We start from the raw sequence: 15,772 nt of genomic DNA, 5'->3' as shown, positions 1-15,772 counted from the left end.
AAAAAAAAAAAAAGAGGGAAAGGGGGTTAACATCAAAAAAGGTAGCAAACAAATTCTATAGAGTATATATAATATTATTCTGTATTCGTACATATATGAAAAATAATTAGTTAAGCTCTAATTGATGGAGAAGGTGTGGAAAGTAAAATAATAATTATAATGGATATATCGTTTTTAGCTGTGAAATCAGAACAGTTTGCTCGGCTAGGGGATCATAAACAACATTATTCAGAGCACCATCATCGGTGTTAACTAGGCCACGTTCATTTAGTATTTTGGTCAAAGCGATTAACTTTTGTTTATCATATACAAGTCCACTTGGCAAAACTACAGGGTTATCAAATAACTCGGTGGCAGTCTTCAGGCTGTATGGAAGATTAGTATCTATTTTACGGATTTCGGGTGAACAAGTGGGACAATCAACAGTCAAAACATTATTCAATACGTATTTTTCTAGTGCCTTTTTATTTGTTTCATCATCTGTATCATTATAATTGGTGATTATATATTTTCTTAATTCGTTTGTAATATCATAAGATTCGGTACACGATTTTGTTTTCATGGATGAAATGCCGATAGTTACAAACTTCAAAAAAGTGTCATCCGAAGACAAGTACGATCTATTAAAATATAATTTTTTAAACATCTGGTGCAAATGAATCCATTTGGAATCATTTGAAGCTTCAATTAAGGCTTTAAAGGAATCATCTGTATTGTAAATGCTGTTGTTAGGTGTTACTTGAGTTAATGCTGATATCATTGTGTTGTTTGGCTGCAATGATAAATCAAGCATAGAGACATCATCAGAATGGAAAAGGTCTCTGTACAGCTGAATACTTTGCTTGTCGTTTTCGCTAATGGGAAAATTATCAAAAAGATTGCGGTTGCTATTAATATAAAGAAAGAGGGAAGATGAAATTCTAGTTTCCTCCAAATAATTTTCAGCATAATCACTTATATTAGTTCTATAGTATTCAATAGCATCCTTGGATTTATTTTGTAAAATATATTGGATAAACTTTAAGTTTTTACATTCAATAACAACAGGCTCATCATTATTAACATTTTCGCGCTTCAAATACTGCAATAGCGGATCTGGATCGTGATCATTTATAAGTTTTGAGGAAATAGTTTGAAACTCGCGCAAAACACCAGTCTTTAACAAATGTTTTAATGGGAACCTTGGCTCAACATTCAATTCTTCAATAATGGGATCATCCACATCAATTATATTTTTTTTAATTAAATTCTCGACACATAGGTAAGTTGTATAATCACCAATCCATTGGTACATTTTAGGAAGATTTGCGTTTTTTTGTGCAGTTTCTAATCTGCGGAAAAAATCTAAAATAGTTCTTAGCTCACTAACAGTGTTTTTATAATCTTGAGTATATTTTTTCAGTCTATTTTCCAAAATTATTATCAACTTGTTAATTTTCTTACAATGTTCTAGGACGTCAGGGTTAATTGCTCCAGATTGGGATAGAAGTTGATTAACTTGGTTGATCAAAGTGGCCAAGAGCTTTTGATCTTTATTTAATTTGGATCTTAAATGCTGTAAGATAGTGTCAGTTTCTTGAATCAAGGGGGATAGCATGTCTTTGTTTAATTTTAATAACCCATCAACGTCAATCCTGGCTATTTTGTTTTTGTTGGTCTTGACATTATTTTGGTTTTCAGTATTTGGGTTAGTCATTTTTCAACCAAAGGTACAGTTTTTGTTGTTGTTTTGAAAGGGGGGGGGATGGTTATTTTTTGATAAAGTTGCTAAATAATATATATATATTATATATGTAGGTATGTAATTATGAGTAATGGGAAAACACGCAATAAAGGGATAAGAATGGGGGACACTCCGTATTAATTTTGCTAGTCAAGCTTTTCTCCTCTTTTTTTTATTTTTTTTCTGTTAAATGTAAAAAAGAAGGTTCTTTTATATGGTACTTTTGTACGGCACGGATAGTTACTATCTAGTTAAAATAAAACCGGAAAGAAAGTATCAGGAGGTCCGAGTCAACATCGGTTTCGTTGTCTTTTTTATTTAATTTTCAAGCTTTTAGAACAAACAAAAAAAAAAAAAAAAAAAAAAAAAAGGCAGAGGTCATCAACCATCAACAGCATTAATAACAAATTAGAATATATTTAAAAAAAAAAAATGAGAAAAAATAATACTTAAGTATATACAAAAAAGAAAATAAAAAGCAACCTTTTCGTCGTTTTGCTTTTTCTCAGTATTTCTGTTTCACATAAACATTTAATTTAATTGAATTTAATTGAATTTATTTTTTTTTTTTTTTTTTTTTTTTTTTTGGCGTTATAAAGTAGTATAGCTGATCATAAAAAAAAAAAATATATTATAAATCATAGAAGAGGAGGCTAATTCGCATTCATTACTTTTTTTTTTATTCCCTTCTTTCTCCTTTTCTTTTTTTTTTTTTACATATAAAGGCAAGTTAGTCTAATAAGTTTTTAACTTCTCAATAATGGCTTCAGTAAATTCTGAAGTTTTAGAAGAACCACCAATATCTCTAGTAGTCTTCTTACCTTCAGCAATAACTTCACGAGTAGCTCTAGAAATTCTGTCAGCATATTCGTTCAAGCCTAAATGTCTTAACATTAAAGCAGAAGATAAAATCATAGCAGTTGGATTAGCAATGTCTTTACCACCAATATCTAAACCAACATGTCTAGAACCAGGTTCAAAAACAGCATATTCTCTACCAAAGTTGGCACCTGGAACTAACCCTGGAGAACCAACTAAAGCAGAACCAATATTTCCTAAGATAGCACCGTACATATTTGGTGTAACTAAAATATCAAATTGATGTGGTTTGGCAACTGCTTGCATGGATGCGTTATCAACAATTATACTTTTGGATTCGATTTCTGGATACTCGGCAGCACCAACTTCAGCAACTGTATTCTTAAACAAACCGTCACCCAATTTCATAATATTGGCTTTGTGAACAGCAGTGACAGATTTTCTGTTGTTTTTAACAGCAAAATCAAAGGCAAATCTAGCAACTCTCTCGGATTTGGCTCTAGTAACGATTCTCAAAGATTCAACGACACCTGGAACACTTTCATGTTCCAAACCAGAGTATTCACCTTCTGTGTTTTCTCTGATGATAACTAAGTCAACATTTGGAATCTTGGTCTTAACACCATCAAAACTTTTGAACAAAGCAACGTTAGCATAGACATCCAATTCTTTTCTTAATGCAACATTTAGAGAGCCATGGCCAGATTGGTCGGCTGAAGTGTGCCAGATACCTTTTAAACCAACCTTGTTTCTTTTCAAACTTTCAACAGCTTTAGAAACATTGTTTTCAGCGTCGATCTCTTCAAAATCAATTGGGATGTTTTCAGAGGAAAAAATCTTCCTAACTGAGCTAGTTATTTCTTGACCAATACCGTCACCTGGAATTAAAGTAACCGTATAACGACCACCATATTTCTTTGGTAATAATTGTTCTTTGAAGGCAGCAGTGGCTAATGATCTTCTACTTTTGATGAAACAGTTTCTTAACATTGTTATGATTTATGTATATGTATATGTATATATATATGGGGAGAGGTGGGGGGAATGGATTATTTTTCCTTTCTTAATTGATTAAAGACAGGGGATAAATCTTTTTTTTTTTTTTTTCTTTATGGGGGAACCTTATGCTTTAAATACTATATCTGGAAGCAAGAAGAAAAGAAAAAAGAAAAAAAGAAGAGAGGATAGTAGAAAGTAGGAATATGATACGGGTAGGAAAGAAGAAGAAGAGGAAGAATAAGGTTGATTATAAAGCTAAATTCAATTAAAAAAAAAAAAAAAATTAAAAGGAATTAGAAATGGGAATGGAAATGGAAATGAAAATGGTAATAAAAAGATTGAAATTGATATTATAGGAGTAAATAAAAAAAGGTTAAGCAAGTACCAATCAAATAGAAAGTCACTAAGAAATGCTAATTAAGGATAGAGTGTTACAATGACATTTACAAAGATACGCTCTATGTAAGTCTTTTGCTTATTATTACTATTGTCTTTTTACCTTAATAAAAAGAAGAAGAAAAAAAAAAGGAGAAAAGGGGATTGTATCACTATATCCCAGTTTTTGTTTTTGTTTTCATTTTTATTTTTTTTAACAAGAAAAAAAAATATATATATATTATATATATTTTACCTAATTAATTAATATGAAAAACTACCAAGTTTTTATTTACAGTATAAAAATTACGTATCTGCATTGTTTTCCGGATCCGATGTTGGTCTTTGGTAGTAAAGTAGCTTTTGATTTGTATCTCATTATTTTAAATGGCACGCGTCAAATGGCAGTCGCTTCGTTTCCGAGAATCGGTAATCAAATCTCATAAGCTAAAAAAAAAAAAAAACTTTTTCCACTTTTTTGTCCGATAATCTAGTACATACAATGTTCGCATAATTCTTTTATCGGAACTACACCATATAATTATAATCTGTGTTATTATCTGCAAAAAAAAAAAAAATAAAAAATTACAATACTAACCTAAAACTAAAATAAAATAAATTCCAATTTTCAAAAAATAAGTTTTTTTTTCCTTTCCAGCATATTCAAAAGCTAATGGGCTAAAAGTTTCAAGGACAAGGCTAAACAACCAGCAACTTATTAAAAACAAAGAACAATGTCTGCAACTAATAGTTATATCATTCCGGAATTAAAAAAGTCCTACAAAAAATTGTTGAAAAATTTAGTACATGCAAACAAAAAAAGTCGTATCCATCAGTTACAAGAAGAAAATAAGAAAAAAATTGCCATGCTAACTTATCAAAGAATAAATTTAGTCAGGCAAAATTCTGTTAATTCATTAGATCCAAAGTTAAAATTGAAAAATGTCCAATTATTATCTGCACTCAACAAAAAAGTCGATATTCTAAAAACACTTGATCCTGCCAAAGATAAATCCTTGTTATTTTGTCCACTTTCCTCAAAATTTAAAAAGCTATTAGTATCATCATCATCACAAAACTCCCCTGTTAATATTAGTCACAGAATTAAACATCTTAATGAAATCGCTGACTTTGTTAAAAATCAATCGGAGTACGATCAATTGCTAGAAAGATATAATCCAGGTATGACCATGTCCCAAGAAGAAAACGTTAAGAGAACCGCAGCTAAAGTTGGGTTACAAATACCACATACTGACAAAGATATTTGAGTTATATTATACTAGTAGCGCACACCACCTACAGTAAACAATCTCAGTGTAATGCAATATATATATATATATATAATTAAGGACGTGTAAATATAAACAAATCATATAGAATAATAACAATATGTATAACATCAAAGCAACCACGCATGAGAATCAATATATCAATTCATTGTTCCCATGGCATAATCTCTCCATATAGAACTACTCCAAAATGAACTATATGACCAAGTCAAATCGCTTGCACCTTGTAGGAAACCAGTGTATTTGTTAAACTGCTCGCTCATATTTCCAGCATCACTAATATGTTCTCTTAGTTTATCTAAAAATGAATCGCCATAGTTTAATAAATTGTACATGGTTTGGTTGAAAGCGGGTGAATTGTATGGTACAACCAATTCATAATCAGCATTATTATTTGTAATGGGTAATTCAAAAATTAAGGTCCAAAATTTAGTCAACCTAGAATCAGAAAAAGACAAGGGTATTATTAAATCTTCTTTCAAGTTATAATATCTATCAATTAGCTTGTACAAAAGCTCTGCTGCCGTGGATGTAGCCAAAAACCATGGGTTTCCTTCAGACAATTTTAAACCATCATATTCATCTTCTGGATATCTACCAAGGGCAACACCTAAATTCAAATTGACTCTTTGATGATTGATTGGGTATAAAATTTCCATTGTTTTGACTAATGCATGTAATGTATTTAAAATCGAGCTATCATCAACATCAAAAGGAATGTAATCAGGATGAAGAGTACCACCTGCACCTAAATTACTAATGTGTGCATCATGCGTTAGTATAGATGCTAATAACACAGCCACATCTAGTCCAGTTCTAATATTTAGAATATCAGGGGTTTCAATAATATAATCCTTATTGTCATTAATAAATCCACCATCTAGCAACACAAAAGTTAGCATATTTTCATATTCTTCCTGCAAAAAATTAGCAAAAGCAGACCCTGCATCTATTTCGTCACCCCTTTCCAAAACGTACTTTAACCCTTGCTTAATTGCCTTGAGTTGGGTTAAACTGGTGAAAAAATGCTTAGCATAAATCTCCTCCCACAAATCAAAAGTATCTTTATACCAGTTTTCACCAATAAATTTTAAATCGTAATATAGAATCTGATGAAACAACTCCGTCTCATTACTGAAGACCAAGTTATTTGTATTCAAAATATTCTCTTGCTTTAAATTTTTCAATAAATCATCAAGCTCTATATTAAACTTTCTTAAAATCGACAAAAAATTCAACGTGGTGATGGCTCTCAAGGCAGGACCATCATTTTGTGGACGACCCCACTTATCTGTGAAAGCTGAATCATCCACATTCCACTTAGGCTCACCTAACCCTTTTAGATTACGCGTAAAAGTCCCCGACGGATTATCTGTCCTTTGTATATAAAAAGTGTTGTTTAAATATTTAACAATGGTACCAGCCAACGTTAAATTAAATGGAGCCTGTTGTATCTTTTCCTGCTGCTGCTGTTGTTGTTGATTATTATTATTATTATTATTATTATTTGTTAATTCGATATACAATTGGGTAACTATGCTATTAATTGTGATTGCGCCATCCCTAATCCAATGATAAAAGTAATCAGGGTCTTCTTTAGAAGGACTAGCAATTACAATTCCCTCACTAATTTTATCACTAGGCATCGATAATTCATTATGCAAGTTTGCATCGCCGATATTACTCAACATGTTTTCAAAACAAATCTCAGTTTGTTCCTTGATCCAAATGTTGAAATTTGCTCTATTTAATTTAGTACTATGTATGATTGTTTTCAATTTTATAGATTTAATTAGTTCTGTAGCTGTAGGATTAACAGCCTGTAAGGAAAACGATGGTATGTTGGTGTTTACGGTGTTATCATTGGAAAAAAAATCATTGATGATTAATTGGGTTGTAAAACCGTGAGTTGCAGATAAACTTTCGTTTGTTGTTGTTTTATTTGGGTGTAGATTATAAATATCCGTACTATAATGGCTATTTTTTGTAGTTTGTATTGAAAAATAGCAAACTGCAATAATAATAAATGAGCTTAAGAACAATAATATCTTTTTGTAGAACAGAAATGGTGTTACTTTCTTCTCGTATTGAAGACTGTGATTTGCATAAAAAGAGTTTAAGGCATTCTTGGTTTTGAACCTTATAGGAGTATATGCTGGCATATTTTTTTTTTTTTTTTTTTTTTTGGGTCCTTTTTTCAATATTTCTTTTGACATTTAAAAAAAAAAAAAGACATTACAGTGACATTAATTTATCATATAATTTTAAGGGTAAAAAAAAGACCAAAAGAAAAAAAACAAAAAAAAAGAGAGGAGAAAAGAAGGGGATAAATAAAAAGAGATAAAATATTAGATTTGAGTCACTCTTTATATATTTATATTTATTTATTTATTTATTTATTTATATAATAAAAAATAAAAAGGAAAAAAAAAAAAAGACACAAAAACATTTAAATATATAAAAAACTTAAAACAAAGAATTGACCAATCTATTTACGTCACTATAAGTGACAAGCGTATTTTTTTTTTTTTATTATATTACATACAAAGAACATCCATATTAATTCACTTATTGTAAAAATAAAGTGGCAAATACTGATATGATCATCACAGAAACACCGTAAATGGTTAAAACTAAACTTGTAATAGCAATGAGTTTGTTACTATTCCTCTTATTAGTGCTTTCATTGCCGCTAAACAATTTGTAACCAAATAAACCTGGTAATATAAACGAAATAGAAGTTGAACCAGTAGCACCTACCAATGATAAAACTAAAGCAAATGAAGTAACATTTAAACCTAATAAGTAAATACTGACCAGTAAGATAAACGTTATTAAGTAAAATCTTGAATTTGAAAATTCTACTGTATTTAAGTCGGCAGCTTCTTCTAATAAAGATGATTCATCAATCATTGAATTAATCGAAGTATGTGAAGCTTGGGAGGATGAAATTCTACTAATAGAGGAATAAGTGGCGGTGGTGTTGTTATTGCTGGAATTATTAAGTAGTGGTGCAGTGTGATTTGTTTCATTGTATTTTTTCCCGTTATTATTGTATATGCGAATTATTGAAAATACCATGTTGTTTGTAGATATTCTTAAAGGATGGAACAACAAGGGGAATGAAAAAATTATGGTAATTCCCAATGAAAACTGGCCAATCTTGGTGAAAATTGAATTTGGATCATAATTGATGATGATATTGCCCTGAACATCGTCACCAAACGTTAAATAACCCAAGATTCCTACGGTTAGAAACAAAGTGCATGAAATACCAACTGATTGGTTAATTACTCTTGTAATATTTTTTATCGAATTATCTTGCAATTCATTACAAATACTAAACATATTCATAGATGCAGTGTAGGCGAAAACTAAGATACTAAAAGAGGAAAACAAACCTTTAAAACTGTTAACGGTTATCCAATGGATTGCATCTGTGCTTGTAATTCCATCGGTGAAAAATTTTGTGACTATAAAACACACCAAATAGGCAATGGCACACAATCCTACTAAACTTGAATATCTTAAACTATCCAAATTTTTCAACAAACTTAATGGTACAACAAGTAAAGTGCTTAAATAGATCCAAATACTTCTGTCACCACCAAATAATGATGGGAAAACATCGCCAATTAACACGATATAACTTAAACAAACTCCATAGCATTGGACAAACATGGCAAAATCAAACAATAACGTGAAGTTGGGATAAGTTATGGCACATAAGGAGAAAAAGGAGGAGGATCTGGGATCAGATAAAAACGTAGAGGATGATATTCCTAAAAGGTATAAGCCATAGGAGGTGGTGATTGCTGCTAATATGGTTAATAAAGACCCAATAAGTATACCATCTTGGTTGAAAGCATATGGGATAGCCAATAATCCTGCACCAACTATAGTTTTGGTCAGGTTAATAGTTGAGGAGGTAATTGAAGCAGACATTAGTTATTTATCACTTGTGTAGCTTTAGTTTTTCCACTGAATCCTGATATTTTATATTTAAAGTTATTTTTATCTCTTTTTATAGTAGTAACATTATTTTGCCTTCTTTATATATATATATATATATATATATATGTAATGTTGCAAATAATAATCAAGTGTGATTAGTCACTTTTTTTTGACTGAAATATTACATATTAAAGCACCTTATTCTGGCTGTCTCGGTGATAGTGTCAACAAAACACATCCGGGTAAAATAAATTATACAAACAAATTATTAATGTGTATAAAAATTTAGAGAATGAAAAAAAAAAAAAAAAAAAAAAAAAAAAAAAAGTTTTGTTTTTTTTTTTAATATGTAAAGTACATTTATAGTTCAATATCACATTCACATTAAGACTATATATTTTTTTTTTTTTAAAAGAACTGACATATTGATAGGGTCAACGAGGGAAAGAGAAAATAAAAAAAAAAAAAAAACCTCCCAAAGTTTCGAATAAATATGGTCCTACCGGTAAACACTCCTAACGATATAGATGAAAATGCCAAGTTAGATGCACATATATTACTAAACAAGTATAAAAAGGGGAACATAACGCAAACCATTTTAGCAGAAAAACTTCGGTTAACATTACGGATTACTGAGATTGAAGATGTTTTGAAAGAGGACCCTGAATTATTAGAGTATGTCAAAAAATCAAGTACTTCTACACGCAATAGAACAACAAATAACACTTCAAAATCACATAACACTGTCAATAGAGACACTGACCATAATGGTAATCCAGAGTTATCGGTAGAAAACGATAACAATGGAAGTACCACAGCTACTACACCAGATATAGTATATCCTCCAGAAAATTTTAGTCATGTAGTCGGCGATATATACAGAAGTTCTTATCCAAGATTAGAAAATGTACTCTTTTTGGCCAAGCATTTAAAACTAAAGTCTATTTTGGTCTTGATCCCGGAAGACTATCCACAAGAACTTTTAACTCAAATAGAAAAATATAACATTAAAATCTTTCAGGTTGGTATGAGCGGTAACAAGGAGCCCTTTGTAAATATACCAAACGACTTGTTAACTAAAGCTTTGGAAATTGTAATAAATCCTGAGAATCATCCAATACTAATTCATTGTAATAGAGGGAAACATAGGACAGGATGCATTGTTGGTTGTATACGTAAATTACAAAATTGGTCATTAACTATGATATTTGATGAATATAGAAGATTTGCATTTCCGAAAGCTCGTGCTTTGGATCAACAATTTATTGAAATGTATGATATCGGCGAAATTATTAGCATAGCCTCTGAAAATAACTGGTTACCTATCAAATGGTGACTGTGTTATTTTGCATAGTAGCTAAATTAATAAGGAAATTGATATATATATATATATAAAGTATTTGCCAACACTTTAAGAATATAAAATGGTGTATTTAGTTATTTACTAAATGAATAAAAAAAAAAAAAAAAAAAAAAAAGGAGCATCAAAAAAAGAAGCATCAAAAGAAAGTAAGTCCTTCTTCTTTTTCCATTTTTGACAGTTAAAATAATAGTTAATTACATATTTTATGACACTAAAACTTAATTTTAATGGCTATACTCACAATGGCATTGGTCTATTAGGAATTATAGTATCACCCATTATAAATCTTCTACCATAAGTTAAAGCATTATTTAAAGCAAAAACGGTGCCAACGATTGGAATAAATTTACTATATTTTAAACAATTTATTGATTTTTTACCATTGACAATTAGATATAGAGTGCTCCAAGCACCAATAAACCCACTGCCACTTTCTAAATCACCATCATATACAATATATCCACCTAATGCCAAGCATCCACCAAATAATAGGCAATTTTTAATTGACGGACCAATACTTTTCAAAACATACCCCTCACTAGCAGTGTTAAATGAAGATGGGGTGATCACTTTGCCCATTAATTTGTTTTTTAAAGATGATGTAACTGCTATTGGTTGAGTTATAGCTGGTGAAATGATTGGCATACTTAAATATAACCCAGCTGCTCCCCATGCTGGGTATGGAGTGGAGGAGTAATCATATAAGTTTCTCAAAATCCAATTGGCATGTTCTTGTTGTAGGGGTGGTTGAGACGTTGACATGGTTTTTATTCTTTTTGTTTTTGTAACAATTTTATAGTATTGTAATTAGAAAAAGAAGTTGAGAATACTTTATTTAGAACAGGTTAAATAACAATCAAAAAAAAATAAAAAAATAAAAAAAATAAAAAAAAAAATAAAAAATAAAGTAAAATAAAATAAAATAAAATAAAATAAAATAAAAAAGTTGCTCTTATTTTTAATTATAAAATCAATAGTCTTTTCCCTTTATTTTTTTTTTTTTTTTTTTTTGCTGTTGCATTAACATATTACAATTCTGACTTGTTCCCCAAGAATGTTAAAAAATAATTTTTAAAATGCAATGTTTATTCAAAATAGTGCTTAAATTATATTAGAACATACTATATAATAATCAGTATCTATTATACACACACACAAAAAAGGGCTCCTAATTATGAAAATACATAAAATAAATTAAAAATCAAGTAAAAAAAAATTATGATCTTTCACCTCTTAGTCTTCTAGCCAATTTAATATCTTTCTTTTGGATAGTAACACGCTTGGCATGAATAGCGGCCAAGTTAGTATCTTCAAAAAGAGAAACCAAATAAGCTTCTACAGATTCTTGCAAAGCACCGATGGCGGAGGATTGAAATCTCAAGTCGGTTTTAAAGTCTTGAGCAATTTCTCTAACTAATCTTTGGAAAGGTAATTTTCTAATCAACAACTCAGTAGATTTTTGAAATCTTCTAATTTCTCTCAAGGCAACAGTACCTGGCTTATATCTGTGAGGTTTCTTAACACCACCAGTAGATGGAGCAGATTTTCTGGCGGCCTTTGAGGCTAATTGTTTTCTTGGGGCTTTACCACCGGTGGATTTTCTAGCTGTTTGTTTAGTTCTAGCCATTTTATTTCTAGATATGAATATTGGTGATTGATTTTATTTTATCTTTTTCTTTCTTTTCTATGTGCATATAAAAGTTATGAGTATGAAAGATTAGAAAAAGAAAAAAAAATTGGTGAATAAGTTTGGATTTAATTTTATTTTATCTTTTTTTCCTTTCCTTCGTCTTGTTTATATATCAGGCGGTAATATCAGTTTTACTTCTTGAACTATAAAAAAAAAGGAAAAAAAAAAAAACATCTAAGGATAATAATAATAATAGTAATAATAGTAATAATAATAATAATAATAATAAATAAAAGAAATGAAAAAGTGCGTGTTTATTTGAGAAAAAGCGGTGGTAAAAATGAACTAAGCAAAGGCATAAAGTATTAAACTTTAATGCGTGCCAAAATACGCTCAACTCACATTATAAAATCTACGGAACTGTCGTAAGTAATCCCACTCGTGATAAAATGTGCGCTTTATGTTCCAAAACAACAAATATTCAATTTTTACATGTATGACGAATACACGAGCCTATTTGTTACTTGTAAGCGCATTCAATTACTGCTATGGTTGAGAAAACCGTGTTCTGAAAAATGCACGCTATTCAATACCTACCCATAGAAAAAAGAACACCAAAAAATAAAAAATAAAAAATAAAACGCGTAAACCCCCATAATTGTTAATTGCCTATAGCTAAGCGTACTGAAAAATTCACAGCTAATTGGAACAAATACCTCGAACTTTTCAGAACTACCTAAAAAAGAAAACATAAACAAACACGTCCTGTATATGAAATGAAAATAAACCAATGATAACTCTCAAACTACTATTGGCATTAACATTATTCGTAGCAGCAAGATGATTTCCTTAATACGTTGCGCAGATATATATACTTTTTTTTTTTTTTTTTTTTTCCCACTCTAAATTATATCATATATAAAAGAGAGAGTTTAAAACATGTTGTTTCCTAATTAATTTTAATAACTCTACAATTTTTATGTTATCAAAAAAATTCAAAAAAAAAACCAAAAAGGAAAAGTTAAAACAAAACATTCCCCAATCAACAAATAATATAGAAAAAATAAAATGTCCGGTAGAGGTAAAGGTGGTAAAGGTTTAGGTAAAGGTGGTGCCAAACGTCATAGAAAAATTCTAAGGGATAATATCCAAGGTATTACTAAGCCAGCTATTAGAAGATTGGCCAGAAGAGGTGGTGTTAAACGTATCTCTGGTTTGATTTACGAAGAAGTTAGAGCCGTTTTGAAGAGTTTCTTGGAATCTGTTATCAGAGATGCTGTCACTTATACTGAACACGCTAAGAGAAAGACTGTTACTTCTTTAGATGTTGTTTATGCTTTGAAGAGACAAGGCAGAACTTTGTACGGTTTCGGTGGTTGAAGGTTATATACATATTTTATTATTTATCATAGGTTAAAAGAAAAACGCAAGTGTATAATAAAATTTTTAAAGATTTAAGCAAAAGTGTTTTATATTGATTCGTTTTCTTGAGAAAAAAAAAAAAAAAAAAAATAATAATAATAATAATTGAGCTTTATTTCGACTAAACGATAATCAAAAATATTTCCAGCAATAATACTAGCCAGTCAAAATAAATATAATTTACATCTTTCAATATTTAGTTACTTAGTTGTTATGATCCTTCAAATAGTTTATATATCCTTCACTAACTTGTTTTTCAAATTTCCCTGCATCATAGACCGTTTGTGTAGCAAAATCTTCTTGTATAATTTCTGCAAAATTACCAACGCAATCAATGGAGGTATCTTCAATCTCGCCCATATTAAGTGGACACTTGCATCGACAACCACTCGAATACTCAGTTTCCTTTTTTTTCTTGGTTTTCAAAAAGTTCCATAACGAACTATCATAGTACTTAGGAAATATCTCTTGCTCATATTTAGGATTGGCCACATACGGTAATTGTTGGCCTTTGGCATTTGCCGGACAATGACCCAACGTAGAATGCTGATACCCAATATCTCTAAAGTAATGTACATCCTCTTTATTCAAAAACAAAGAAATTCCTAACGAGTGAACTGGTGCATCCCCCCATCTTTCTGTCCAAAAGCCACCCGACTCTTCCAAAAACTGGAAATATTTATTGTACAGGTCGTTATTAAATGTATCAACTCTGGCGATTTCAAAATTCGACCAAAAGTGGCACAAATTATATTCTTCATTATCAAATTTATCTTCAACAATGGGAGGTTTCCTCATGGAGCTCTTAATTATCGAACTTATTCCATTTTTGTCTTTGATAATTTTAGAAGGGTCCATATGTGAATCACCATCATTCATTAAATCACTTAAAAATTCATTATCAATAGCATTGTTCAATTTTTTATCTATATTATTTAATAAATATTCCATTTCCACATATCTACTAAATTCATCGTTAACTTCATCGTCTTTGTTAATAAATTTATCCATTAGCAAATGTTGTTCGCTGATTGGTTCGATAATCTTATAATTTTTAGTAAATAGTTCCCATAAGGTACCAACTTTAATGCGCTCCTTTTTGATATAACTCTTGGTAAATCTAAACAAATTCGGGACAGTCCAATATAGTTCCTTGATTAATACTGTAAACCCATATTTTTTACCATGTTTGTGCATCTCCACAAAGGGATCGTAACTGATATCGCAATAGAACTGTACATCAGGCTCAATTCTCCAGTACCATTCATATTTAGTGACCAATGGATGTCTATAAAACATACCCGAGTAAAACCTACACATTTTATGATACGATTCCATGTTCCCATACATAATACCCCTATCGCCCTGATCATGAATGGCCATATCAAATAAAGGATTACGAGTTTCTGCGCCGTTTTTACTGGTAATAATTTCTGGGAACTCCCAGTCAATGGATTCAACAACACCGAAATGACACTCTGCAGTTGTATATTTTCTAATAGTAGATTTGAATTCTTCTGTGAATGGTTTATCATTAAGAAAAACGTAGGGATACTGAAACCACTGGTTAAAATGCCTCTCTAACGACTGCATAGTTATTAACACACCGTCTAATTCTTCGTTTCTAGTCAACATAACAAATGAAGCATTGGCTTTTTGATAACCGGGATCTGTTATATAGTCATGGGTATTTATACAACCTCGATAAAAGGGGGAGTCGATAGGACTGGCAAAATCTATATCTGAAAAGTTAACCAAGCCATCTTTGTTATTCTTAAACTGATCAATGAATGATGTTTTTATATCGAATAGTAGATGTAATATTAATGTGGCTATGGAAATGAACGATAAAACTAAAACAAAGAGTAGTAATTTGGATCTCTTTTTTACAGGATAACGATTTCCAAAAAAAGTTTTATTACTATGGTCATTTGGATATTTTTTCTCCTTATTGTTTCTGCTTCTAATATTAAAGGGTAAAATTTTTTGTAAATAATGAGGTATTAGTACCTTCATTTTTAGTAATAATATATAGTTTGTTTTTTTTTTTCCCCTTTCTTGTTGTTTTATTTTTGCTCTATTACTGCTTTGAATATTGGACCGACTATATGACAAAAAAATATATTTAAAAAAAAAAAAAAAGAAAAGAAAAGAAAAGGAAAGATTAAAAAAGACAAATATATATATGAACTCAAGTC

The 15,772-nt window shown here is 30.2% G+C and overlaps 10 protein-coding genes across 10 annotated transcripts; 3 read left to right on the top strand and 7 right to left on the bottom strand.

The window, feature by feature from the left end:
* Positions 1 to 154: 154 nt before the first annotated feature.
* Positions 155 to 1,696, bottom strand: FYV10 (glucose-induced degradation complex subunit FYV10; the record flags this gene model as incomplete). The annotated part of the gene is made up of 1 exon (XM_046077429.1): positions 155 to 1,696. The coding sequence occupies one exon, from the start codon at positions 1,694 to 1,696 to the stop codon at positions 155 to 157; it is 1,542 nt and encodes a 513-aa protein (XP_045935192.1).
* A 762-nt stretch (positions 1,697 to 2,458) lies between these two features.
* On the bottom strand, positions 2,459 to 3,532 carry IDH1 (isocitrate dehydrogenase (NAD(+)) IDH1; the record flags this gene model as incomplete). The annotated part of the gene is made up of 1 exon (XM_046077428.1): positions 2,459 to 3,532. The coding sequence occupies one exon, from the start codon at positions 3,530 to 3,532 to the stop codon at positions 2,459 to 2,461; it is 1,074 nt and encodes a 357-aa protein (XP_045935191.1).
* Positions 3,533 to 4,650: 1,118 nt separating this feature from the next.
* Positions 4,651 to 5,184, top strand: FMC1 (Fmc1p; the record flags this gene model as incomplete). The annotated part of the gene is made up of 1 exon (XM_046077427.1): positions 4,651 to 5,184. The coding sequence occupies one exon, from the start codon at positions 4,651 to 4,653 to the stop codon at positions 5,182 to 5,184; it is 534 nt and encodes a 177-aa protein (XP_045935190.1).
* A 161-nt stretch (positions 5,185 to 5,345) lies between these two features.
* Positions 5,346 to 7,367, bottom strand: SGA1 (glucan 1,4-alpha-glucosidase; the record flags this gene model as incomplete). Its single annotated transcript, XM_046077426.1, has 1 exon — positions 5,346 to 7,367. One exon carries the CDS (start codon positions 7,365 to 7,367, stop codon positions 5,346 to 5,348), a length of 2,022 nt encoding a protein of 673 aa, XP_045935189.1.
* A 406-nt stretch (positions 7,368 to 7,773) lies between these two features.
* Positions 7,774 to 9,150, bottom strand: AVT7 (Avt7p; the record flags this gene model as incomplete). The annotated part of the gene is made up of 1 exon (XM_046077425.1): positions 7,774 to 9,150. The coding sequence occupies one exon, from the start codon at positions 9,148 to 9,150 to the stop codon at positions 7,774 to 7,776; it is 1,377 nt and encodes a 458-aa protein (XP_045935188.1).
* A 502-nt stretch (positions 9,151 to 9,652) lies between these two features.
* SIW14 (putative tyrosine protein phosphatase SIW14) lies at positions 9,653 to 10,495 on the top strand (the record flags this gene model as incomplete). Its single annotated transcript, XM_046077424.1, has 1 exon — positions 9,653 to 10,495. One exon carries the CDS (start codon positions 9,653 to 9,655, stop codon positions 10,493 to 10,495), a length of 843 nt encoding a protein of 280 aa, XP_045935187.1.
* Positions 10,496 to 10,759: 264 nt separating this feature from the next.
* Positions 10,760 to 11,284, bottom strand: AIM19 (Aim19p; the record flags this gene model as incomplete). Its single annotated transcript, XM_046077423.1, has 1 exon — positions 10,760 to 11,284. One exon carries the CDS (start codon positions 11,282 to 11,284, stop codon positions 10,760 to 10,762), a length of 525 nt encoding a protein of 174 aa, XP_045935186.1.
* A 454-nt stretch (positions 11,285 to 11,738) lies between these two features.
* On the bottom strand, positions 11,739 to 12,149 carry HHT2 (histone H3; the record flags this gene model as incomplete). Its single annotated transcript, XM_046081578.1, has 1 exon — positions 11,739 to 12,149. The coding sequence occupies one exon, from the start codon at positions 12,147 to 12,149 to the stop codon at positions 11,739 to 11,741; it is 411 nt and encodes a 136-aa protein (XP_045935185.1).
* Positions 12,150 to 13,220: 1,071 nt separating this feature from the next.
* On the top strand, positions 13,221 to 13,532 carry HHF2 (histone H4; the record flags this gene model as incomplete). The annotated part of the gene is made up of 1 exon (XM_046081406.1): positions 13,221 to 13,532. The coding sequence occupies one exon, from the start codon at positions 13,221 to 13,223 to the stop codon at positions 13,530 to 13,532; it is 312 nt and encodes a 103-aa protein (XP_045935184.1).
* Positions 13,533 to 13,778: 246 nt separating this feature from the next.
* Positions 13,779 to 15,590, bottom strand: KTR5 (putative mannosyltransferase; the record flags this gene model as incomplete). Its single annotated transcript, XM_046077422.1, has 1 exon — positions 13,779 to 15,590. One exon carries the CDS (start codon positions 15,588 to 15,590, stop codon positions 13,779 to 13,781), a length of 1,812 nt encoding a protein of 603 aa, XP_045935183.1.
* Positions 15,591 to 15,772: the final 182 nt, after the last annotated feature.

The sequence above is a fragment of the Saccharomycodes ludwigii genome, chromosome III (assembly GCF_020623625.1).
Source record: "Saccharomycodes ludwigii strain NBRC 1722 chromosome III, whole genome shotgun sequence".
Lineage (NCBI taxonomy): Eukaryota > Fungi > Ascomycota > Saccharomycetes > Saccharomycodales > Saccharomycodaceae > Saccharomycodes > Saccharomycodes ludwigii.
The sequence above is the reverse complement of the archived record's forward strand: the minus strand, read 5'-3'. Positions and strand labels throughout refer to the sequence as shown.